This window comes from Protopterus annectens, chromosome 8.part0 (assembly GCF_019279795.1).
Source record: "Protopterus annectens isolate FY-2018-M chromosome 8.part0, PAN1.0, whole genome shotgun sequence".
Classification (NCBI taxonomy): Eukaryota; Metazoa; Chordata; order Ceratodontiformes; family Protopteridae; genus Protopterus; species Protopterus annectens.
This window is the reverse complement of record NC_056741.1, coordinates 624,870,524-624,897,232: the sequence shown is the minus strand read 5'-3', so window position 1 is coordinate 624,897,232 and position 26,709 is coordinate 624,870,524. Positions and strand designations below refer to the sequence as shown.

The following is a 26,709-nucleotide window of genomic DNA, read 5'->3' as shown; positions in this document are numbered from 1 at the left end:
TACCTTGCTGACATCATATGTCTACTGTGCTGCCATGCCATCCTGTGCCACTGTACTGCTGCCATCTCTCCATAGAATAACCACTCAAACCCCTGGAACAGAAACATACACAGGTCCGTGAGACACCTGTCATTCTGTCACACTACTACCAGTCTAACATCATGCACCTAAGATACACAGGGTTTACTGTTTAGTCATGACACATGCTAGCACATAGTACCTGTCGTGGCCCACAACACCTGCAATGGCATAATGATACTGTGCTGCACAACTACATTGAAAGTAATATAATCACCCTGTGCATCAGACACCTATTTGCATGTCCCTGCATCGATTACACGGATGGAAGGGATGTGGCACAGGTATCATCACATGCACAGGGTGTGGTGTGGGGGTGACGGAGGCCTAGGCTGTACACTGGCAGCATGTGTGTGAGTCAGGAAGGGGTGCTGGTAAGATGTGTCGAGGAGAGGTGCCATGTGTGTGTCTGATGGTGACCTGCATGTGACAGTGATGTTTGAGGGTGTGCATGTACACAGTCAAGCCCAGTGCTAGCCCTACACTTGTATATTTTGGACAGCTGTGGATCGTACATAGCAGAGTGGACAGTTCACCATCTCCGGCCATGAACACTGGAACCTGCTCTGTCAGGAGTGGCACTGGCAGCACCACACCCAAGGTCGGATGCTGTGCTAGTACCTGAAGGTGACTGCTGTCTGCTGGGCCAATGTCCTCCACTGGACCACCCAGGTCCACATGCCCATGACCTGCTACATCGTGGTGTGGACAGCACACTTCTCTGTATAGTGCTGGAGGTACTGCCACTATGGGAGCATGAGTGTACAGAGACACATGGTCTCTCAGCAGATGGTGTTGCTGACCTATGTCCATGTTCCCAATGCCCTACCCCAACCAGATGTTCCAGCACAGACAATGTGCAGGCAAAGACAGACACTCTCAGACCACCATCTGTCCACTACATCATGAAACTATCCATGGCGTCACCAATGCGGTGGAGGTAGTCACGGATGTCAGACTGTGCTGCATCCATGACCCTAAGCATCTGTCTGGTGTTGCATTCGATACATGCCTGTACCTCCACGGTCCCAAACATGCGTGATGTGACACCTGTGACAGGACATGGATGGACAGCAGTCCTCCTTCAAGCCCCCCTGTCAATCTGCCTGTGTGGGACCTCACCAGCTGTCTGCCTATGACCATTGTCTACAGTCACTAATGCCATAGTTGTCACAATGTCCTGTTCAGTGTTGACACCTTGTGACCGTCCAATATCTGTGTCCTCTGGGGACTGGATATGTGTGGGCATACTGACTGTGTGTGGGGACAATGGGGGCAGAAGAGAGATGTCAACCTCTGGGACAGATTCAGCTCCCAACAGCCCCACCTGTGCCTCACTATGGCCACCATCATCATCAAAGAACAATGGGACACTAACATCAGGTTGTGAGGGGGACAGACTCCAAACCCTCCCCCGTTCATGTGTGAGAAGGAAGACAAAATCAGTACATTATTGCCTGCACTATTATGTATGGTAATCCACACAGACTCATATGGATGAGGAGCCACAACTGCATTACTGGTCACACATCTTCTCATCACTGATCTCATGCACAATGCACAAACATACAATAACATACATAGACAAGACATATCCTTTCTAACATGCACGTCAGCTACATCCAGTGAATGTTGCCAGTACACTACACCTGTGGGATATGCAATATGACAGTGTATGTAATAGAACTACACATAATACCCAGTACACCTAGCCTGAGAATGATATGCCTGCTGTGGTATCACTGCCACAGGTATGTGCCATCTCCCTATAGTGAATGAACAGGCATCCTGGAGTCATTGCCTTCTGTATAGCAGGCTGCGTATGTCTTCTTGACTATAACTGCAAATGTGTTAGTGTTTGTACAAATACACAGCTGTGATAATCCATTGCATGCGCTGTAGTGAACTGCTCCAATATGGAACATACAACTATTCCACTCTGGCTAAGCATAACTGCTGTGCCTTGTGCTAAATGGCAGTCCATAACATTCATATAGTATATATAAGCCATAAAACAATGATATCACACTTACCAGGTACAGGACCACAGACTCCAGCCACACCTGACGTACCTATAAAAATGTGAGGGAAAGGGTTTGTCAGCAATACCAAATGTTGCACTGTTAGAGGGTAATATGTGCATATATCCACATATACAGCAGCTAATATGATACTGCCTACATTGTTGAAATTCTGAGTATGTGTGCACAACTGTGCATTAAAACAACCCCCCAAGGCAGATACACCTGACACCCATTTACTGGTATGCAGAGCCTGCCACAATGACCGATACAGTATTACACTGGTGAACAAAGTAAGCTTACACGGATGCTCCTCTGATGCGGATGCTGTGGCACCCACCTCCAGGATGTATGGGATGATGGGATTCCTGGGAGCTAGATGTTGATTCTAGGTTTGCTGGGAATTCCTCTGTGGCTGTGAGTGGTTGTTCTTTTGCAGGCCCTCCAACAGTGGCAGCATCATCCTTGGCCACAGCAGCTGTCCTTTGACATGCGGCATTGAGCATATCCATGGCCCTGTGTTGGACCTGCTCATAGGTCCTGTCCTGATGTCCACTTTGGTTAACCTCCCTGACAAGATCACCCCCACAATGCTGCATACTGGTAACAATGTTGTCATCCCCTTGAAAGCAGAATGTGATGCAGTCTGAAGTCATCCAGGATAATAGCATTCTCAGTAGCTGTGAACGGGAGATGCCTCCTGTGATACATTGTTCCTGGAAGACAAGAGGGGTACACATTATAGGACCAAATACATGGACAACCACTTTGTACAGACCTTGCACAACCAAAACGGCATGCACTATCCACCACTCCCTCACACTTCATCCTCCACAGTCTGTCAACATACTACATGTGTAGCTGTCACCAAGATAGAAGCAAAACTGGGCATGTCCCTGTGTGCCGTGACAGATTCTGCTCTGTCTCTACACCCATCACTGCAGTCTACTTTGGTGTGTCCCCTATGGGCAGCCTCCCACTGATATATCATACAGCCACTGTCAGACAAATAGCCGTTTGATATTGCAACAACTGTATGGGGTCAGTCCAGCAACAGCAGTGTGCCACAACGACAGACAGCAATGTAAACCTGCTGTAGTATATGTTCCCTGTAGGCATCTCACCTCCCCACTACACAGATGTTTATGGACTGTGAACATATGCCTCATGAATGTTTTCCTTTTGGTGCAATCATGTTGATGTCTGACAGATAGTGGGCCATTCATTGATGGTTGTTGACAGACAATAGGGAATTTGGCTATCACATGCCAAACCCCTCTGAAAACATGAATGTTACAGTAATATCTGTTAGTGTATTCATAGTTTTATGTTGTATGGCCAATATGTGTCCCCGTCACTGAGGATGGGCCTGTGTCCCCCCATTACTTATGGCTATGAACGAATCCCTGCTGTAGGGGGTAAACAGGTATGTTAGCCATAGCTCTCAACCAATGACGGACAAATGTCAGCAAAACAATGACCTAGCCAGGGTACATCAGGGACAGTCAGGGGCACCTGTAGAATGCCAGCACTATTTATGTGTGGCTTTGACAGACTGAGAGGTTGTGAATGACAGTACATCGTTTGATGTTACAAGAGTGTACACCCTTACTTAGTGTCACTATGTCTAGCACAGATTCCATTAGCTTTCTACAACAGCCGACCATTGTAGGAGGGAGTAACAGGGGCAGACCTGGGATTTGACTCAAACCAGGGACAGTGGAAAGACATGCCTGTAGCTGTTGGACAGCTGAGTATCACCAACATGTCAATACCATAGATGTTTGACAGGCCTACTGTTGTAATCCTTATTCCCCATACCTCCATCCTACCATCTGCATTCATTATATGGGGACATCTATTACATACCTGGTAGAGTGAAGTACACCTTTTTTTAAATGTTCCTCTTCAAATAGCTTGAAAATGTGAGCAAAACAACATGCAAACATGTTCCCCATAAGCAGTTGCTAGCCTTTTGTAGGTAATGCTCATTAACAGCTAATTGCCTGTGCACCAATCTGTGGTTCATACTTGCTAATTGCGTCCAAAACAGCTGGTTTGCATGCTCATTAGCCAATGACATGGCACCACAGTGCAATATTTAAGGCCTTCATGTAGACCTTGGCCCCTTTCTTGCTCATTGAGTTTGACATTAGTCAGGTGTGGAGACTACAGTATCACAGAGGGTAGGTACAGATACTGTCCACTGTTGGGATTTCTGAGGTGTGTCCACAGTTTTGTATGATATGTTTGGCCATTGTCCCATGACATTGTGATTATCTGGCAGTTCAGTGGTAAACATTGTGGGTTGAGGTCATTAAGGAGGGGGAGACTTGTGAATGTCAGACATCATACCTGTCAGACTATGCATACTGATGCAGTAGCTACTATTCTGTCAGCTCACTATCTTTGTAGGGCCAAACTGTGTAACATGTCCCTTTCGCTGGACCTTTGCACCCCCAACCTTTACATATGGTTGTGTTTGGATCCCTTGTTCTAGGGAGTTGTGAGGTATGGTAGGTCTGTAGCAGCTAGCTAGGACACATAGGGGGGAAGTGTGAACTCTTTGGAGGACAGTAAGCTGTACTTATAACTGAGGCAGGAGTGTCAGCTGTGTCGTCTCAGCAGAGCCAGGGTAAGGGTACCATTTACAGTCCATTTGAGGCATGTGTGTAAGGTACATCTGTTATGTAACAGCGCCAGTCATAGAGTAGTAGGCGGCATATAGTTTGGCTATACAAATATGTGCAGTGTGTCCCTACCTACAGGCCTTTGACTTGCAAACATGGGTAACAGTTAATGCAGTGGCAGCAACCTGTGTGGGTTAAAAATGCATGAGTCAGTCATTACTTGCTGTGTTCACAAGAATGTAATTGATGTGCAACACACTGGATTCGAACCCAGGATTGTGGGTGGCAAAATATACTACATTCAAGGCATTTAACAGACTGAGCTACTGAGTCAGTGCTATGGCAGGTGTATTTGCAGATATATGTGCATACATACAGTCTGTCACACATGTCTGCATCCATCATTATGTGCATGGCTTTCACGGGCAGTTGTTATGCAGCAGGGTGCCAGTTGTACATATGTACATTGTCATTGCTGCCTTAGCAGGTGTGTTTAAAGATGTTGCTGATAAAAGGGAACAATTACCTGCTATCATACCTTTCAACCTCTTACAGCAAGAAATCTGGACAAAGCCATAAATAAAAGTGGGGCCATGGCCCAAAAATGGGGTCAATCAATAAATATTGCTCTTACAAACTTAACATGTTGATAGAATAACAGGTTTTGCATTAGCATGTATTTTCTGAAGGGTATGAAGTGTGAAACTCAAAGTCTGTCATGATTTTATAACCTCAATCTTTAATGACTTGCCACTACTTTGCCAGACAAATACAATTGTATGAAAACTGGGCCAAAATAGGGGGCAAAACTCTGGAAATTCTGCAACAATCTGTGCAGTTGACAGGTATGCCTGCTATCCCAGGCCTCATGTACATCCATTATTATTTATTTGGCTGTGTACTGGTGTAGGGTTTGCATCACAGTTCCAGGTACACTCCAATTTTTCCCATTATATATACTTGCAGTGTGTCAGTGGCAATCAGTATATTTTGCTGGAAATAGTTTTAATTCAGAGCTGAGTGGCTTAGTGGGCTAATGTACTATGCTGTAGTTGACAGGGGCCTGGATTCAAGCTGTGGCAGGGATGATTATTTTGCAGATGTGCCTAACACTGTAAGAAACACATAAGATCATTAAGGCACTTTTAAGCACATTTAAGTGGGTTTGCGCCACTTAGCACTGTGCAAACCCACGCTACAAATTAATAAAGAAAAGAAAAGGGGGAGATAGGACAGTGGTAAAATGTGGACAAGCAGGGGAAAACATACTGTAAGGCAAGTAGGGTTGTGCAGGAAGGGTGTAGGAAAGGACCATAGCTTTCCATTTCTTGTACAGCAAGAGCTGTGCAGTTTTTACAGACTTTGTACATGAATTTGGACCCACAAACCCCAGAGAGAGGGGTGAGGACGACATAAATGTGTTGCCAAGCCAATTCGATCTAATTAATTGTGTCCAGTGGACACGTGCAAAATGGAGAACTATGTATGGGGCGATTTTTTTTTTTGTGGAACTGGTGCCCATTTTTTTTTTTTTTTTTAAGAAGAGAGTAGAATATTGGGGAAGGGCTGTAGGTATGTGTGGGGAGGTACTTTGGGTAGGAGAGGTTGCATTTGCAGACAGACAAGACAGCATACAGGGGCAGTGTGTGACACATGAGGTGGGTAAACACCTCGGATGGGGAGGGTGCTGTGGAATCAGAGATGCATGTGCCTCCAGATGGCAGGAGCATGACTGTGCTCCCCACCCATGGGCAGTCAACACTATTCCTTCACTGCCCCGAAGGTGGCTGTGCTGGAGGCTGGGCACCAAGGCCACCAGGCCCCAACAGGTTGTCAAGTCTGCCCTCAATCTGGCCCAGGAGTTGTTCATAACTCCTATCCACAGTCCTGTGCACCATGGTTGGTAGTTGATCCTGGGTGACTACTGCTCCTCTGCCACTGCTACCAGGGGGGATGGGCCACATCCCCTGAGGCAATTCCACCCAAAGGTGGTGCAGGGACAGCAGGGGTTGCACCATCAGCTTGGGTCCCAGATGTGCTAGGACCTGTTGCCATGGCCAGCTGAGGAAGGGTAGGTGGATCAACAGGAACCGGCTTACCCTGAAGTGCTGTGGTGATAGAGGTGTAGCAATGTGTATAGGTTAGTTATGACCAAACATTTTGTTAGATATAACAGCATGCCAGAACATTGCAAATATCCCATTACGATATCAATGCACATTATATGGAACAGAACAATCCCATTAAGATATCAATGCATATTATATGGAACAGAACAGTAAATAACATAACGGTCAGTATATTAACAGCATGCGTGTAACAGTTATGGCATAAGGCCAACAATATTGGTAATTCAACAATAATAAAACACATGTCCCAAAATAAAGTTTAGAGAACAACATATGTTAATAATAAACCATAACCAATGTATAACAATAATAAATTTAGATGAAGATAAGGGGTGGGGAGAGGGAGAAATACACTCCATTAATACCAGTATAGGCTATATAGTTTACCACAGTACTACTATGTACTCTACAGGTCTGTCATTCCTTTATGTTTAACAGTGCATGTACATACCTCTCAAGCTATCCGCATGGGACAGTATGGGACAAGCAGTAACACCTGCAGGTACACATCTACAGAGAATACTTACACATCAGGTGAGCCTTTATCACTACCTAGGTGTACTGTGGACTGATGTAGTGTGATTGTGCTATTGACATAATCATCCATGACAGGGGGATTACACAACACTAATGACAGTCCGTGACAGTGTGACACTTGAGAGACATGTATGTGTACAGTACAGAGAGTGCACAACTATCGTGCCGTCCTTGGCAGGTATGGGAATAGAACTTCAGCAAACTTTCACAAACACTCCAGGCATACAGTCATACCAAGATTTCACATTTCATTTGTTTTATTTTCTTTTATTACTGTTGTACTTTTTGCCTTTATGTTATGAAGTCTTATCACATTCCTGGTCAATGCTGTTAACAGTCTGTTACATCTGAACACACACACACACACACACACACACACACACACACACACACACACACACACACACACACACACACACACACACACACACACACACACACTTTACTTATAATAAGGGCTACTTTACCCATTTACCTGTATTTCCTGTGGAGAGAACATCTGTCTTCAATGCAAAATTGATTCGGTAATAATTGTTACTACATGGCACTGGATTTGAACCCCGGTCTGTGTGTGGTAAAATGTACTTGAGACAGAGCATTTGACAAACTGAGCCACTGCTGACTGACTGATATTTACCTAGATCTCACCTGGAAACAAAATATAATCTGGTAGTAATACTGCAGTTTTATAGTAGACTGCAGTGACAGTTGAACACACATGCATGAGATTCATGCATGACAGAGATACTAGGTAAACTATACATTACTACATACAATGCAGGTGTACACAATATACTGTTAGTTGATAGAAATATCTGTAAAGTCTACAAACCATATCAGATTATTGGGTTGGCTAGCTCACCCATATACAGCTGCAGATTACAGTATATTTGCGGTCTACAACTATTACACTGTCATACTTGCCTGCAGCACTGTACCTTGGAGCATGAATGCATATAGCTGAAATGCAATGGTTAACACAAGAAAATCCTGGTATACATATTATACCTTGGTTGTTGCTAGTATTGCTTCAGATGTTACTGCAGAACAGGTGTCATAATGCATTTCTTGTACTACACCTGTGAATCTACAGTTATTGCATAACACTCTTTATTAGCTGTACCTCGAGGTAGGTAGTGGTATTATTTTGTGTTTTTATTTCAGAGCAGTTGTCATAATTGATGTCATGCAAAACAGCCCTAATTCAGCACATATGGCACAACACAACTTTATTAGGGGTACCTTCATGCACTTAATGGTATACTTTCAAGTCTTTATTGCACAACAGTCGATAAAATGCAGGTGTTTCAATACAGTTGTAATTCCACAAGTATTGCAGTTGAAACTTTTTATTTCATTTATGCTATCATGGTTAATGCTTTAGTCTTCCCTGTTTATTGCACTATAGTTGGCAGTAGTCACTTATTGCAATATACAAATCTTTACTGTATGTACCTACTGGCAGTTAATGCTTTACTCGTTCTTGCTTATTTGACTATAGATTGCAAATTAATCTGTATTCATCCCAGTCACAGTGCAACCTGGCCAAGTGCCCTGCATTCGCCTCTAGGTTGAGAGCTCTCTCCTCTGCAGCTGTAGGGAGAGAAGCACACCATTATGCATACCTGTCTATCAAAACATTCAGATTAGGTATTGATAAAACGATGCTAACAGTACTTACAAACTTATGGGGCATTCCCAGCCTGAGCTTCCTGGACCCAGGTGTCCAGAAGACCCCTCTTCCAACGGTTCAGGTCATCATAGTGGTGACAGACCTGCGTGGGGATACCTGTAGCACTGGTGAGATCGTGTGCCAGCTGGTCCCAGGCATCCACCTTGCCCTCTGAGCCCTGGAACTGTCCCTGCAGCAGCCAGTCATCATGGTCTTTTACCAGTCCAACCATGACCCTGGACTCCAGAATGCCCCACAACTGCACCTGGAAGCATGCATCCTCTACAGTGCCTGGCATAGTTCCTGCACAGTTCAAACTCCAATTGGTTATGCTGTATTCCCACCTGTTTCGCTTAATATAGCCTGTTTTCCCACCCGTACACACCATTGGGCAATTTTTTAAAAAATGCGGTGCTTGGCACTATGCAAACCAGTGCAGCTGAGCTGAGCAGTACTTAGCGGTGCTTAGCAATGGACAAACCAATTAAGCACCAAGCAATGCCAAGCAGTTCCTAAGCAAAGGTTGTTTAAGGAGTGCTTATTATGGCTTAGCAAGGCTTAGCAAAGCTTAGTGGAGTGCAGAAGATAATGATTTAAAAATAATTGGCATAATTTATATTTCAAAAATAATTGCTTCATTTCCCTTCCCTGTATTCAACCCTCACACCTACTGCACATAAGACCATAACTCTATCCACTTGACTACGTGGATATATGGAATGCAGCTGTACATTTACATATACCTCTGAGCTAAGTTTAAACAGTGCTAAGCACCTCACCACACAAACCTGCTAACCAATGCTTAAACTTGACCTTTGAATCATAAATTAAATGTATCCAGTTTCTATTTTTAGATGTCTGGTATGTGTCATTTGCTGCACACCGTGCCGCGCAAACTTAAAAAAAAAAAAATTAAATGCATTGCTATCATGCACTTGGAAAGTGCAGGGGGTGTTTTACTCATCTGCGGACACCGTTAGTGACACACTCCCTACACTGATTCAATAACTGTGTTCCACACCTCTCCCTCAGCAATGTACCATCATTAATATGCATGGTGTGCTACTGAGGGGGAACCGCATACACGGAGACTGTAATTTCCATGTAGGCTCTATACTATGCCTACATGGAATTTATTAAATCTGGGGGCTTTTTTTTTAATCCTCTTACTTGGGACTTTCTTTGGTATAAACAAAAACGTGATGCTTTCTGTGGTACAAACAAAAACTTCCGTGGTCTACTGATGCTGAGTAAAACCAAAAACAAATCACAGTCTATGCTCTCACATCAGATATGAAGCTCACCAGGTCTATTCTTTGGTATCTAGTCCTTCTATAGATGGTACCGTGGTCTCCACTCTACTGTTTACAGACTGTTCAAGATTCCTCTGAAACCTTTTTCTGTCTTCTCTGACTTGGGATTAGTAGCCTCTCTTTTAAATAGCCTGGGGTTGCGTACAATGGCCATTTTACCGAAAAACAAGTATTCCCTCTTTAAAGAGGTAAGTACAGCACTCAGAGCATTTTATGCCATCACCTCTGATATAGTGTCTTAGAGAGAAAAAAAAATCAATTTTGTACTTTTTTAAATGAAAACCCCGGAGTATTTTACACACACACACACACACACACACATATATATATATATATATATATATATATATATATATATATATACACACACACACACACACACACACACACACACACACACACACATATTTTATTGCTAGCATCTTTACACTTTCAGTTACTTTTCTTCAGAAATATAAGAAGGGGAGGACGGATGGGACTGCTGCACAGGCACTGGGTTGTAAAGGGAGTTATCAGCAGAAAAGTCTGGGCTTTTTTCTAATGTTTATTCAAATTTCTTTAACCCCCAAGCAGTCATGAAAATAGAGATTCCTGCCCCCATGTTGCCATGGCTCATAACATAGAACTTTCCCTCTCTTTCTGTACTTCTCATCTTTCTTTTTCTCTCCACCCCCAGAGACAGGGAGAGAAACAGAGAGTTGCTACTTATAGCTTTTACTCACTTATCCTTAGAATCGGGGACAATTTCAGAAATAATAATGGGAATACCTCTCAACTCTCCAGAGTTTCGCAGAATACCCAGATTTTTGCTTCGTATTTTGGTCTGTTCTTTGTAAAATTTGTGATTTTCTGGCAAATCAGTCAGGAACGTGTTCACTAAATAATGACAGACATTTGAGTTTCAGATTTCTTAGCCTTTAAACAATGCATGGTGACATAAAGCCTTTTATTACAACAAGAGAAATATTTAAAATGTGTCCCTTTGTCACCATCCCCTTCATTAATTTTTGGCTTTATCCAGATTTCTTCCACTAAGAGGTTGAGAAGTATGATCAATGGCAGGCGGGATTTTTTAAAATATTAGTTCTATTGAACTGTGAAGTTGACAGATTAAGAGAATGTGAATTAATGTGTATTTTCTGAAGTATAAGAAGTCTGTAATTCTAGTTATTGTCATTATTTATTAAGTGTAGTCTACCACCTTTTCTCACAAAAATGACGATTTTTAGAAGGGATTATAAGGGGGAGCAATTTTTTGAGCCAGAATCAGGGAAGTCCCTGACAATTAGGGACATCTGAGAGATGTGTTGCTAGGTAATAACTTGAAAATAAGCATCTGTGTTCTGTATTACTTTTTTGTTGGCATGAAGCGCAATTCAAATGTCACACCCCCCAGTCAAGACCCCCCCCATTTCCCATCAACCAGTAATTCATAATAGGATTTTGTTAGCATGTAACTCTATGCTGCTAACATTGTGTATCTCATTTTTTTTAAATGTTATATAACAGTATTAAATGACCTCCACAGATAATCTTGCTTTATGTCACAGTTGCAGTATAGTGGCACTGTGTTGCTAACAATGTGTATTCCATTTTTTTAAATAATGGCTAATTCTCTTTTGCTCTAAAGTGCAATAGAAAATATCACAGTTCCACTCTTGACTGCCTCTGCTCTCATGCACAAGTATATCAGACTAAGTCTTGTCAGTGCAGTCACTCTGTGTTGTTATCAGTGCATGACCCATCTTTTTTAATCCAGTAGCATAGTGTTAAATGTTGGTCTCAACAGGCCTTCTAAAATACCGCATCTTGCTTTATATCACAGTTTGATTCCAATAGCATTAGTTTTCTGTTTGTGTGAGTGTCTGTTTTCGTGCATGTGTGTGTTAATATTGTTTGTTAAATCTTGCTTTATGGTACAGTTCTTTTCCAGTACTGAGAGGTTTCTGAGTGTGTGTGTGTGTGTGTGTGTGTGTGTGTGTGTGTGTGTGTGTGTGTGTGTGTGTGTGTGTGTGTGTGTGTGTGAATATTGTTTATTTATTCTGCATTGCTATCAAACACAAAATGCCCAGCCCCCCCCCCCTCCACGTCACAGCTCTAATTAGAATATTACAGTTCAAGTATTTTAGAAGAAAGCTATTGCCACCACATGGCTAGCCTTACCACTGGAGAAGCTGGGACTGAGCTGGGGGCAGTGGCCAAGGAAAAGCTGAGCACAGAAAATGGGTATTGCACCTTGGGCACCAAACATCTTTGCTACACCTTTGCTTTTAATCTATCAAAGTAAATAATTCACCTCCTTTTGTTATTACTTTCTACCTTCTGTCTGTCCTTCAAAGCCCACCAACTTCCTGATTTGTGCATACATAGACTCAGTTGAATTAATTTACAGTAATTTATTTGATCACGTATTTATTTGCCTTAAAACACAAACAACTGTTGCTCTTTGGTTTTCTTTACTGTGTGGACTGCAATAATTAGACGCTTGATTTTGTACATTATAAATGTAATATATCTGTGTTTTCTAAATGTTATATTATGGAAGAATTTGATATGTAAACATTTTTGCTCACTTTTACTAATATATACCATTATTGCATATTTTCTCAGTTTTTTTTTCTATAGCAAAGTGTAATGCATAATTTCTTGTATTTGCAGCGTTTCTCATTGATCCATGTCTATAAAGGGGCTCAGTTCTGAAGTTTAGTAGCATCTGTCCCTTGTAACAAAGTTAAATAAATGAATTAATGAATGATTAGTTTTATTTCTGTGATGGGTATCCACTACCAAATATGTGATGGCAGGGAGTGTCTTGACCCTCTGTGTGTCAAATATCCTTCAGAAAATTTTGCAGTGAAATTGAAATGCTGCTGATAATCCAGCTGCAGGTCCAGAAGTTCAGATGCTGTTTATTAAAAAAGAAGGCAGAGTGACAAAATTAGTTGATGGCTATCTCAAGTTGTACAGCAATGCATCCCTAACTTGCATATAAGCATATGTCATACACCTCTGTCTCTTGTGCCTGTCACATATTTCGAAATATGAAGTACGTTGTTATTTGTGTTTTATTATGATGTTTGATCTGGTTTGTTACAATTTCGATTGTTTTCAACTAATCTGTGGCAGATTGTCAAAACTGGCAGGCATTATATTCTTTGCTTAGTATCTACTCCTCAGGAACCTGCCAGTCTTACCATACGTTGTCCAGAAATTTCATTGTTTTACTGACAGTTCTCTTCTTTTGTTTGCATTTTCCTAGGTTGAACTTTCCCTTCTCCAACACTGTTATAAGGATTTAGCATCACAAATAAACTTGATCCTGTTTGAGCGGCTCTGGTATGTGATGTTAGAACAGTTCCTTATGAAGTATGTGTGGAGTGCTTCTGGGCTGGTAATGGTAGCTGTGCCGATTATTACTGCCACTGGATACTCTGAGAGTGGTAAGTACCGTGCATGCTTATTAAATAAAAGAAAAAACAGAAAACTATACCAAATCATCTCTTGCTAGTCTGCTCCTGGTATAGCTTCTTGTACACTTTACATTTTAAATAATACACACATCATATCTGACTTTTGTTTTTTCTGTGATATTGCTGTACACAGATGAATCACCTTAGAAAGTCACTTTACATTTTAGGAATAAGGACACGTGCTGTGCTCAGAAAAACAGCTTTAACAGTAGTATATGAATACGTACTTAACAGAAAACAGTGGTGGGCAAAGAAAGGGAAACAACTATAGTTATATCACTTCAAGATCTTAATTCATGTGGTCCTCAATAATTTGTGGAATATTTAATGTTATGTTTGTTTTACCACCTGTCACTATGTGTTTTTGTGAAATCTTAAACTACCATTCATAAGGTGCATGTCTTGGACTTGGCCAAGACAGAAGATACCTGCATCTAGGATTAGGCATGTACACATGCATAGAATTCACAGTTCTTTCTAATTTCTCAAGCATTTCATATTTTATAATTTGTGTCATTGCAAAGTTCTCATGTTTAATGTCTGAAAAACACAGACCTACCAGAGGATCTTGTGGTTATTAGATCATTAGATAGTACCCCACAGTAGTCTTTCTGTGGCTCACGAAAGTACTGTTCAAACGCATGACCCACCAGAGCAGAAGAGACTATCTAAAGTTTTTCAGTGCTTAGCAACAGTGGTGATGGTGCTGTGGGCAGTACAGGTACAGACCAGATTTGTTCATGCTAGGGAATGCAACATGAGCTTGAATGGCATAAAGTAAGAAATGCAGAGTGTAGATTCAATCTGAGGTCTGCATCTCCTTTTAAGACCATTGCACCTGCTGTGGCTTTCATCTCCCAGCATATGGATGTGAATATTCCATCCCCAGGAAAAAGCTGGCATGTTGTTGGTCATCTGATGACAACCACAAGCAGAGCAAAAAAGATGCTCTGCAACACTTGTATATGTGAGTGAGAGCACCACATTGATAGTGGAACAAGCTGATCCTACAGGTGCATGAGGAGTGGGCTCTTTACTTCTCAAGACATGTCAATGGGTCTGATGCCAAATCCAGCAGATCATTTCCCTTAGCTTTCTGCCACATTGGGAATAATTAACTGGCAAAGACCGGGGCTTCATTCAGGCTGTCTTGAACTAGGCCTAGAGAGTTTTTTCCTTATTTGTGTTGCGGAGTTTGGAAACTTATTCAGCATGCAGTGGAAGATGGCTGTAGGAGTTTGTGATATTGCCATTCAGCAGTTGAACCTTATGCTGGTAATGGACTAGACACAGGACTCTTAAGCCTCAGTACTGTCAAGCCGCACAATACTATTGTACTCTTAGTGCATCATTCAGCATTCTTTAACTATGTGATCCAAGCTGTCTCTGATAAATGGGTTGTGTGGCTTAGTGCTCAGTCTATAGAAGTCTGTGATTTATTTATCCATTAATTAATTAATTCATGTTTTATTTGGTTAAATAGGCTGAATACTTTCTATCCCCAACCATCTCACTGAATCTGTGAAGACAAAATTTCCTCTGACAGATCCTCTGATCTCCTGCTAGCTCCGTTCTTATGTTCCTTCCTTAGCAAAGCTGTCGGGCAAATCAAATCTACCCTACAGAAGCTTACTCTTCCCTGTTCTCCCCAGACATCTTGTTGAATATCTGGAGAAGGAGGAGGAGTTCTGGGTTATCCCACTCTTTGAGATAGTAATTACCACTGCTATTATTGCTGCTTGTTGGAGCAGTGCATTGTCCTTTTCACTTGGCGTCCCAAGTTTCATTTCCATGTTATCTTCTCATTCCAGTCTAGGGCTTAAAGACCCCATCTGCATTCTGTGCCCCTGTATTAGGAGTCTAAGGCTGTAGACAAGTTCTGCAAAATGATTTATACCCTTGCCAATGTGTACATCAAGTTAGAACTTAGAGGAAATTTTAGTCTAGGCTAAACGGATACATAACTTTTGCAGTAGTAAAGACTTACTAGCCCAACCAGATAATCATGTTCGAGGGTTGTTTTTAGCACCTGTGTATAATCCTGATTATTGTTGTACACAAACAACCCCTATACTTTTGACATTATTTACTTTATTTCTTGGTAATTTGGAATGGTTTACCAGTGTTACATGAGTGTCAGGAACTACCCAAACCTTTTCCCCATTTAGTTTTTTTTTTTTTTTTTTTTTAAACAAGAAACATCTTTATTAAATTACCACGTATGACATACACAATCATACGTTTATATAAATGAAAACAAACTATGTTGGCATAATTTTAGTTGCAAACATTATACATCACTTATACAAAACATATTTACATAATTGTAGTTGCAAACATTATATATCACTTATAATCTATCCAGTCATTGTCAATCAGGCATTAAATAGCTCATTCAAACCCTGCCTTCTTTTAAACCTCCTTCCTGCTCTCCATGTATTGTTCTTACAATTCCCAGTTTTTTTCCTATGTAATTGGCTCCTACCCTCTTCTAAAGATCCCAATTCCAGTTGTTGTACCTCTGTTACTATATTCACTTCTTGTAGTAAAGTTGGTTTAGACTTTGATTTCCATTTTCTAGTAATTGCTTTTTTTGGTAGCCACAATGATTAGACTCAGCAAGGCCTTACTATGTCTCGGCAGTTGCAATTCTGTATCTTAGCTCAAAAAAATAATTTTCTTAGTTACAGCAATTTGTTCACCCAGTATCTCTGACAGGGCAGTCTGCAGGGAATGTATAAAGTCTACTAACTCATTACACTCCCATAAAATATGTTCCCAATTACCTTTTTCTTCCCCCCTCACACCTCCAATTTTTGTCTATCTGAGGAAATATTCTTTGTCTAGTGGACATCCTGTATTAACAGGCTTTACAACAAAAGGAAAAAAAAAACTGTTGTACAAGGGTAAAAAGGAGCAAATTCCAAATTGGAAAGACTCTCTCCTCAGCCTCAACAAGCATATTAGATCACTAGCGAAAATTTCCAAAGCCAATTATGAATTGAAACTAGCCTCTGAAACAAAGGGAAACAGGAACCTCCATGCCAAAGCCCAGGTTTGTTCTGAATTAGTACTTAATGATACCACTTACGATGATCCTGTTGACTTAGCCAACTGCTAGCAGATAGGTTCAGTGCAAACTTTACCCCATTTGACATCCCCAATACTTGTCCTGCACCTCACATCTTCATAGATCAAGTGTTAAAGGCCCTATTCAAGGCAAAGAACACAGCTTCCATGGGACCTGATAGTATCCCAGGCTGTGTTCTGCACCATCTCCAGCAAGAACTTGCTTCGTCATTGAGCACTCTATTCAACCACAGCCTAAGTACAGGCTTCATTCCAGCAGTGGAGAACTACCATTGTCATCCCCTTGCATAAAGGTGGTGCCACTACTGACCCTGGAAACTATCGCCCCATTAGCTTGACAAGTCTGATCTGTAAAGCCATGGAGCTTATTATTAAGGATGTCATAAACAAGGACATAGTTAGTCTCCAAGCACTTGACCACAGCCAGTTTGGATTCGTCAAGGGCAGATCTTGCCTGCTGAATCTGGTTGAACTTTTTGAGACTGTCACCAAGGCTCTGGAGGACAGAAAGTCAGTACATACAGGTTATCTTGACTTGGCCAAGGCCTTTGACATAATACCCCACTCAGGCATCATCGAGAAGCTAACACAACTTGGCGTAAATCCCTGTCTCATCAGGTGAGTGGCCAACTGGCTCACCGATAGGACCCACAAGGTCAAAATAGGTGCCGCCACCTCTGACAGCAGATCTGTCACTAGTGGTGTTCCCCAGGGATCTGTCCAGGCACTCCTACTGTTTGACATCTACTTCTCAGAGGTCCAGGCAAAGACAAAAGGCCTGTGGCTGACCAAGTTTGTGGATGACTGCAAGTTGAGTGCTGTTATTGACTCCTCAGATGATGTTAACGTACTGCAAGAGAGTCTCAAAGCAACAAATGACTGGTGACAAAATCATGGCCTGAAGCTAAATGCAAAAAAATGTATTACCATACTATTCAGCAAAAAACCTCTCCCTACTAATTACCACATAAGCAGCGACTCCCTAAGTACACAACCTGTGGTGAGAGGCCTGGGTACTCAGGTTGACAGCAGTCTCACATTCGACCATCATGTAGCGGCAGTGGTCAGAAAAGCCTTTTACTTGGTTCATCTCATAAGTAAAGGGATTGCATCCAGAAAAAATGGAGGTGATTACCTCTCTGTACTCCTCCCTCATTAGGCCAATAATTGAGTATACTGCCCCGTTTGGTATGTACCTCCTCAAACACCTGCACCAACTGGAAAGGCCACAGAATTACCTCACAAAGAGAACCCATGGCCTCCAGCACCTGTCCTGTGCAGACAGGCTCAAATCACTCTCACTCTACTCATTGAGCACCCTATTTTCTGTCACATCACTGTACTCGGTATCATACAGATTGTTCAGAGGTGATCTGTGTCTTGCCTACAAGGCAATATTGGACCATGCCCTACTAGAGATGCTCCATATCTGTAAGTCTAACTTCTCACGCATTACCCACTCAAAAGGCCTATATCTAATATGCGACATCAACAAAACCTGCTGGAGAGACAGGTTTGTCTCCCAGAGGCTGCCCCGTCTCTGGAATAGACTTCCCATACATGTCAAACAGAGTACCTTGCTGACCCTCTTCAAGCCAACCTTGATGAGTGGATGGGAAATCATAAATTTGTCCCAGGGGTTCTACCTGTATCCCTTGTTGACAGGGGTGACAGGTGCTGACTGAGGTTTCTTTTTTGGGGAAAAAACTCTTAGCTAGGCTTGTAAGGGCCCCAGGGCCATTAGCCTAGTAACCTCCTATGATGCTATGGAATGTACTTGGGGCACAAAAATACCTATGTAAACACATCCAAGCAAAGATCCTAAATCTTTTAGACTTTGTTGCATATGTGGGAAAATACTTATATCCCTCCATTGTTTATTTGTGAATTGCTTATCAATATATCTTCCCAATCCTTTCTAACCTTCTCTGATTAACCTTCTCTGATTGATTGTTACAGTTGTCATGCAATATTTTGTATGCTCTACTAATTATTCTTTTCTTAACAGCAGCTTCTGTTCTAGATTCTACTAAAAACTCTACCAGTGCTGGTCTTTCACTTAGGGTCCCTCTATTTCTTTCTCTTTGCCTATACTCTGATATCAGTCCTTGATAGGGAATGCCCATTCTATTACCTTTCCCTCTCTAATTATTTGCTCCCAAAACTTTGTTCCTTTAGCCCCTCTTCCCTATTGTCTGTACCCCTAATTGCAGTCCTCCCTATCGGCAGAATCTCCTTTCTCCATTTCTATGTTGTCTTAGTTCTTAGAATACTTTCTGCTACTTTATGAATATAGTATTCTGCATGATTATTGTTATTTTCCTTAAGGATCTGCATCCAAAATCACAGTCTCTTCTTGTTTCTTGAGCTTCCCCCCTGTTTCATCATCACTTCACTGTGTAGCTCTGAAACCCTTCAGCTCTTTATTAATTGTCATCCACAACTTCTCCTCTGGTTGATAAAAATATGCTTGACCTGTGTATAAAACTAAAGGAACTAAAAGCATTTTAACTGCTTGTATCCTGCTGTCCATATCCATATAACAGATTTTCCAGTTTCTCAGTTTCTTTATTATCTTTTGTTTAGTCTCTTCCCACATATCCTTAGCTGCCACACCAGAATCATTTTGAATCCATACTCATAAGTACTTCATTTTATCATGTCTCCATAAATATGGATTTTGCTGAACCAATTTGTTTGTAGGTACATAATTTATAGCTATTGCCTTTATTTTAGCTTTATTAATTTTGTATCCCAAATAGATCTGATACTACCTCAAAATTTTCCACAACACTGAAATGTCCTTTTCTGGTTTTATCAGGTATAAAATAATACCATCTGTAAGTACAGCAAACTTTTCTTGACTATTATAACAATTATATCCTTGAATTTATGAGTATGTTACTTTCTTTGCCAATAGTTCTAAATATAGTGCAAATAACCAAGGGGAAAGAGGATACCCCTGACTGGTTCCTCTGCTCAAATTGAAATTTATCATAGAGGAACCCACCAACTTTAATTTTCACTTTTGAGTCTCTCATATATCCTCCTAATCAACCTTATAATATTATAAGGGGATTCAAATGCTTCCATTGACCTGCTGATAAACTTCCAGCATACTCTGTCAAATGCTTTATCTGCATCAAGATCCACTAACAAAAGAGGTATTTTCTTACATTCAGCTTCCCTCTGGATCTTCGGTGTTCTCTTAATGTTGTCAAATGTTTGCCTCTCCTTCACAAAACCACATTGAACAATGTCTAGCAATTTAGGCATCACCTTTACCATTCTTTTAGCCGTTATACAAGGAAAAACGGAGCAGAAGTTTAACAAACGTATATATTCCCATTTGTACAGTATTAAAACAAAAAATGAGAATAATGCTCTATACAGGCACATTAAAAAACAAGGTGAGAGACATACATTTAAATTTGGAATTATTGATAATGTACATATACACACTAGGGGTGGGAATTATAAGGAACAATTGTTATATAAGGAAGCTTGGTGGCAAATTTATACAGATGCAGCACATGAGCCAGGTTTAAATGATGCTATAAGTATCAAATATATGCTATAAGCATCAAACATTAAATGTTTGTTGTGAATTAGAAATATTAATACACAGAGCAACATACATTTGTTGATTACAGAAATAAAGAAAAATTTTAATGTTTTGTGTACAGATTTTAACATTCATAGGTTTTACTGATATAATGTTTTGTGTATTGATCATATTATGATGTTATGAATGTACATCTCTTATAACAGGATATCAGCTTGATTTTAACTATGGTTGTATAAAAATGAAGTTTTAACTGTAGTAATTTTATGTTCAATGTTTATTATGTATTTGTTACTTTAAGAACTTTCGAATTTTGGCGCCAAAAAGTTAATATAATTGTAACAGTATCTGCTTGAGTTGGTTCTGATGAAGCTCAGTTGATTGAGTGAAAGTGCTAAACTCCATGTAAAGTTATTTTGGAATAAAACATCTTTTTGCTATTAATTTAACTCTCCAATGTTATCAGCAGGTTGGGAGAATTGTAAGCCTCACATGGGAGAATTGTAAAGCCTCCATAGACCAGAGGGTTTCAGTGTGTGCTATCTTTTGTTCAGTAGTTCTCCTGCGCCTGGTTTTTTTTGGCATTTCTATCTGTTTTTTGACCAGACCCATGGAGTCTGGCTAAGCCCCGCTGAATCTCCATTTCTTTCCTGAAAATTTCATAATGTGAATGGAAATTAGCCACGTTAATAATGCTGCTTGAGCCATTTAGTTTATTAGAAGAAGATTAGAAAGACATTAATATTGAATCACATCTCAATTCTTCATCATTCTTCAGACATTGTTTGCTGCACTGTGCAGCTCAGCAAGTTCAGCCGCGCCACGCAGCAAATGTTAAATGTTAAATTCTAACAAGTGGCTCTAGTTTGGCTCTTCCAGTTTGCATTCCTGTTCCATACCCATGGGTCATTCAGGATTCTTTAAATGCTTTCTCTAATTTGCTTAATTTCATTAATTTGCCTTCAACTTAAGATTAGGCATCACTTTTATCTTTGATTTTTCTTTTTTTTTCAATTTTGAGACCAGGAGGATTTCCAACGAGAGGGAGGAAAACAAAAAGAGAGGAAACAACCTAGGAATCAGGCACTTGTATATCAGGCAACACAACTGAACAGAGTCCATTTCTAATAATCAGACAGTATCCAATTGTCCAGTTTCCTCACGAAAAGTCACATTGTACAAGATGCTTGACTTGCAAACCTTTGACTTTGATGCTAAACTCAACCTAAATAATTCTGGGAATAATTTATTTGACGTCTTATGTGGATCTTTTTTGTGGATCTTTTTTTTTTTTTAGAATTTTCTTTTGGTAATTTAAAATTAATCATTAATATAAATATGATGGATATAGTATTAGAATTTGGTTTGAAGGTTTCAAAATTTTGTTTTAAAGTTCCAATGGGAGTTGATTGTGTCTGTTATTTTAATTGAGTATCCAACTATTTTTTTGATTTGTATGTTAGTATTTTAAATTTTTTATATCAAGTATTATGATAGTAATGATAGTACATTAAGCTACATGTTTTTAATGAATTTACTGATGTTGAAAAAATGATAAATTTTGGAAAAATATAAATTATATTTTCATTATATCAAATCTATTCTTCAAAACTGTTTCAGAATAAAGAAATAAAATCAGATAAAAGTTCATAAGATTCATATTCATACAAATTCCACAATGAATATATCCAATATCATAATAATAATGCATACATATTTTCCAAGAATCATGCAAATATGTTTCAAGTGGCTTTAGGTTATGTTTATAGTAATAGGACTGTTTTTTGGGGGGCATAAGAATGATTTTGGGAAAGAAGTGACAGAGGAAAACCACAAGAGCATAGAGAGACATGGTACAATGGGTGGATCCAACAATTCCAGAACACCCCATCTTCAATTCCCATCTTCAAAAGAATGCAAATTTTCAAAGCAACAATGACAAAGTTTCAAAGAAAAAAATTTTAAGGTTGTAATGCACCCTAAAAAGTATTAGAAATTCTTAGAGAGAAAGAGTCATGAGTAAACTAAGAAAAAGAGTTCATTATCAGGACAGGATGTCAAAAATTCTTATAGGGGATCATCGTGTTTTCTTTCACACCATCACTTTGTATATATATATATAAATTACATTATAATTCACAAAATTCATTTCAAATCACATTTAAAAAACTAGAAGTTCATTCCAACCACCCAAACCCAATCTCAATACTAAATTTAAGAAATTAAGAGTAAATTTAATAAAATAAGAAAACTCACAAAAATACAGAAAATGCTATCACATAAAAATAAAAAATCATATCCTACGAAAATGCTATCAAAGCTCAGTAGTCCAGTAATATCATTACTAGTCAAAAGTCGAAGAAAAGAAAAGTTTAGTCGCTATATTCTGCTATGCTGTTTATTAGTAGCTGCTTAATATATAGTTAACAATATAGTCAGACATGAAAGTCATAATAAAGTTACAGAACGTCATCGAAAAATTATAAGAATTGAACTATGTCGAAGAAAATATCATATGTTATGAAACCCGGACAACACAAAGGGGTGGAATGTAATGAGTAACACGTGACATCTATGACCAAAATACATGATATTTTGTATGACACACAGATTTATCAGATTATATCATATATATGAGATAAATAAATAATCGATAGACTATTGCTCATTTTATAGAATTTTTATCCATAGATAGAGATATCCGAGGATATTGATCATGAATATATTAAAGTTATGGGGATCATTTTAAAGAGGAATTATTTAAAGATATTAAAGAATAAAAAGAACAAAATTTTTAAAGATTTGTTTCTTTTATTACAATCATTCAAAAAATTTAAATGGAGTCAAACAATTATTTTTCATTTTATAATAAACATATATAATTATTTATAACATATATGGCATCATTCCTAAAATTTTTTAGAAATATCCTATTAATGTTTGGAAAAAGAGATTTATGTTTGGTAAGAATGGGATTTTCAGCATTTAATTATATAATTAACCAAAGCTCTATTAGAAAACATGTCACAGGTTTGACAAAAATATGGTTTTTTAAACAAAAATATAATGAGGGTAAGCATGGGAAAATATATAGAGTGAAATGGAATATTTTAAATTGAATTGAGTATTCCAATTATATTTAAGTCTGTGAACATGATAAAGTACAGTTAAGCTTGGTAGCTATTTATATTATATATTACTAGAATTTTTGGAATTTTATGTACAATTATACCTAACATTATTTATATTTAAATATTTTGAAGAGACATTTATATATTATTAATAGGTACAAAGATATTATTGAATTATTTCTAAGGTACATTATACATTAATTTGTACTTTTGAATTTTAAATTTTAGCAGATAATAAAGGGTTTAAGGGGCTATATACAATAATATTTAAAGAAATAATAATGCTTCAATATATAAAGCGAATATTTACAAACATCAAAGAATAATAAGTAAACAGATATACCAGCAATCACCCAAGAAGGATGTTTAGCAGATATATAATAGGATTATTTTTATGATAGATAGGATGAATTATCCATATTTAAGACAAGGAATGAAGTATTATACAATATTATTTAGCATTATCTCTTATTACTGAAAGGAATAAATTCTAGTTAGCTTGAAGAAAGAAAGGCGTTAGTTAAGGAAAGGGAAAACAATTCTAAAATTAGGGGAAGGAAAATATAATTGTAGAACAATTAAAGTAATTAAATTTACAGTTCAAATCCATTATGGATTGAATGTTGTTCCACATATTGAATGCATTACAAATGACCTTAACTGTAGTAAAATTAGGAATTTATGTTCCTATTTTTGATGCATATTGAGCCCATATGAAATTAGAATATTCAGTACTATTAACACTTTAAAATGATTTATTTAAGAAACACATAATTAGAGCAGGTTTAGAAGACATAATTAGGATAGTGATGTGGACCATAGGATGTGGTACAATTAAAGAGTGTGATGTTATTAATGAAAACGATATTATTAGAATGGATAAAGTAGATTCTAGAATGTAAAATTTGTCATTATAGTTTTCAAACCAGATTAGGAGTATAAAATTAGAATGTTTGTATTTGGCCATGGTGTTATAGGCCAGGACAGCTGGTTTTTTCAGTTGTTTCTATCTGTTTAGACCCAGACCCATGGGTCTGTTCGCCCTATCACGCTATCTCTCCATTTCACGTCACGAATGGATCGGTGTGCAAGCTGAATTATTAGCGTTAAAAGGCGGTGAACATTACTATTGCTTTGAGAAGAGACCATTGAAATCAACGCAATCAAACACAGTCAACTCTTCAATCACAGACTGCATCTGACTGCATCTGTTAATGGTTCAAGCCAGCCTCAGCTTCTAGCGTAATTCTAGAAAAAATAATTCTAACAAGTGGCCAGTCAATTCTCTTAGATCCCTTAGACATACCCAATGGTCAAGGATGCCAATTCTAATTTTTAAATTCTATTAAAACTATCTGTATCTTATAGGGCGGGAGCAGATTAGGCATATCTGACTTCATTCAGTTTTTGATTTCAGATTTGATTTCCAGGATTCCAACTTTCAATAAGAGGAAAAGGGGAAGGAAGAAGTGTAAAACAACTTGCATAAATTGTATGTCAGGCAAAGATCAGGCTAAGTCACACCTGGCTATCATACAAGAGCGAGAGTCAAGTAAAAGTCACATTGTCCAAGATGACTACTTGAAAACCCTTTTTGTGACTTGCTTGATTTTTTTTTCTATAATTTTGAATTATTTTAAAACCTACTTCCCTATTGTGGTCCTTCATTTTGTCTTATTTCTTTTATTGAGAAACTTTAAATCATTAATAATTTAAAGATAACAAGATGGACATTTTTTACTATAAATAGATAATAGAATCTAGATGGACTATGGATATAAATAGGTTTTTAAAGTTGATTTAACTTAAAGATTTATGTTATGATTTTTACATTTTATTTGACTCCTTTATTTACTCAGTTTATATACTTTATTTGAATTAAGTTATAGTAAGAATGATTAATTTAGTAGTTACATGTTTAAAAAAAATTTTAATGAATTTAAATATAAATACTTTTTTCCCCTAAAAAATGATAAAAAATAAAATGAAAATTCAGAATGTATATAGAAATCTATTCTAAATTTCAGAATCAGAGGAAAGTTCATAGAGAGAATAATCAAATAAAAAGTTACAATGGGGTACATATCAATAATGAATAATAATCATGACATCCAAATAACCATGAATCGAAATCAAAGGTTTTTGGTTTAAAGAGTATGCATAGGAATGATGGATATGTACGTACATAATATCATTTTGAAAAAGAAGGGAAGAAAAACCAGAAAAGATCAATTGGAGAGACAATGGTGGGAACAGAGAGCACCAATACACCAATATTAATTACCACCCATCTTCATTTTCCCTGAAATAAGGTCCAAGTTTCATTACAGTCAAAGAAAAATAATGTGAAATGGTCCCCCCAAGTTTCAAAAAAATTCTAGGGCTAATTTTGTCATGAGTAAAGCTGAGAACAATCAGCATTGAACGTGAAAGAGTGTCACCGAGTACCAGGACAGGAAAAATTCAAATATGATCACTCAATACGTGTACAGGACCAGGAGACATTATCATAATCGGACATGAAATTCTATTCATTCTTTTTGATATTATTTGATGTCTCAAAGGAATGAAATTCACCAACCCACCCAAATTAGACTAGTTGGAATTATATTGAAAATAAAGTATATAAAGTTAAACTAAATCTGCTTTAATATTGGATCATAAACAAAAAAACTAATAAATATTAAGTATATATCACATCCAGTAATAATGCTATCAACAAACCTAGAAATTTAAAAAAGAAAATCCAAGTTTATTCCACCTATGCATCAAGAGTCATTAAAAAAGGTGAAAGGGTTAAGAAATAATATATTATATAAATTCACGTCTAACACAGTCCAGTCATTTTTGAGTTATTAGAACTACTACTTAAGAGAACACCCTCAAATTTAATCTGACGAGGAAAAATCAATTCCAGATGCATTATGAGAAGAACTGTGTGGTGAAAATGTTCTAATTATTATAAAACCCTATTCACCAAAATGATGATATTTTCTATATGACACAGAGAATAATGATATATGCATAGATGATATACAAATAGACTTCAGGCCATTGAAGACTCATTGATGTA

General features: G+C 38.5%; 1 protein-coding gene across 1 annotated transcript in view; it reads left to right on the top strand.

The window, feature by feature from the left end:
* ABCD1 (ATP binding cassette subfamily D member 1) overlaps window positions 1-26,709 on the top strand; it is a 1,029,542-nt gene that overhangs the window by 317,316 nt on the left and 685,517 nt on the right. Inside the window, exon 2 of the mRNA XM_044080111.1 lies at window positions 13,640-13,820. Coding sequence (XP_043936046.1) covers window positions 13,640-13,820 — 181 coding nt within the window. The remainder of the gene's footprint in view (window positions 1-13,639; window positions 13,821-26,709) is intronic.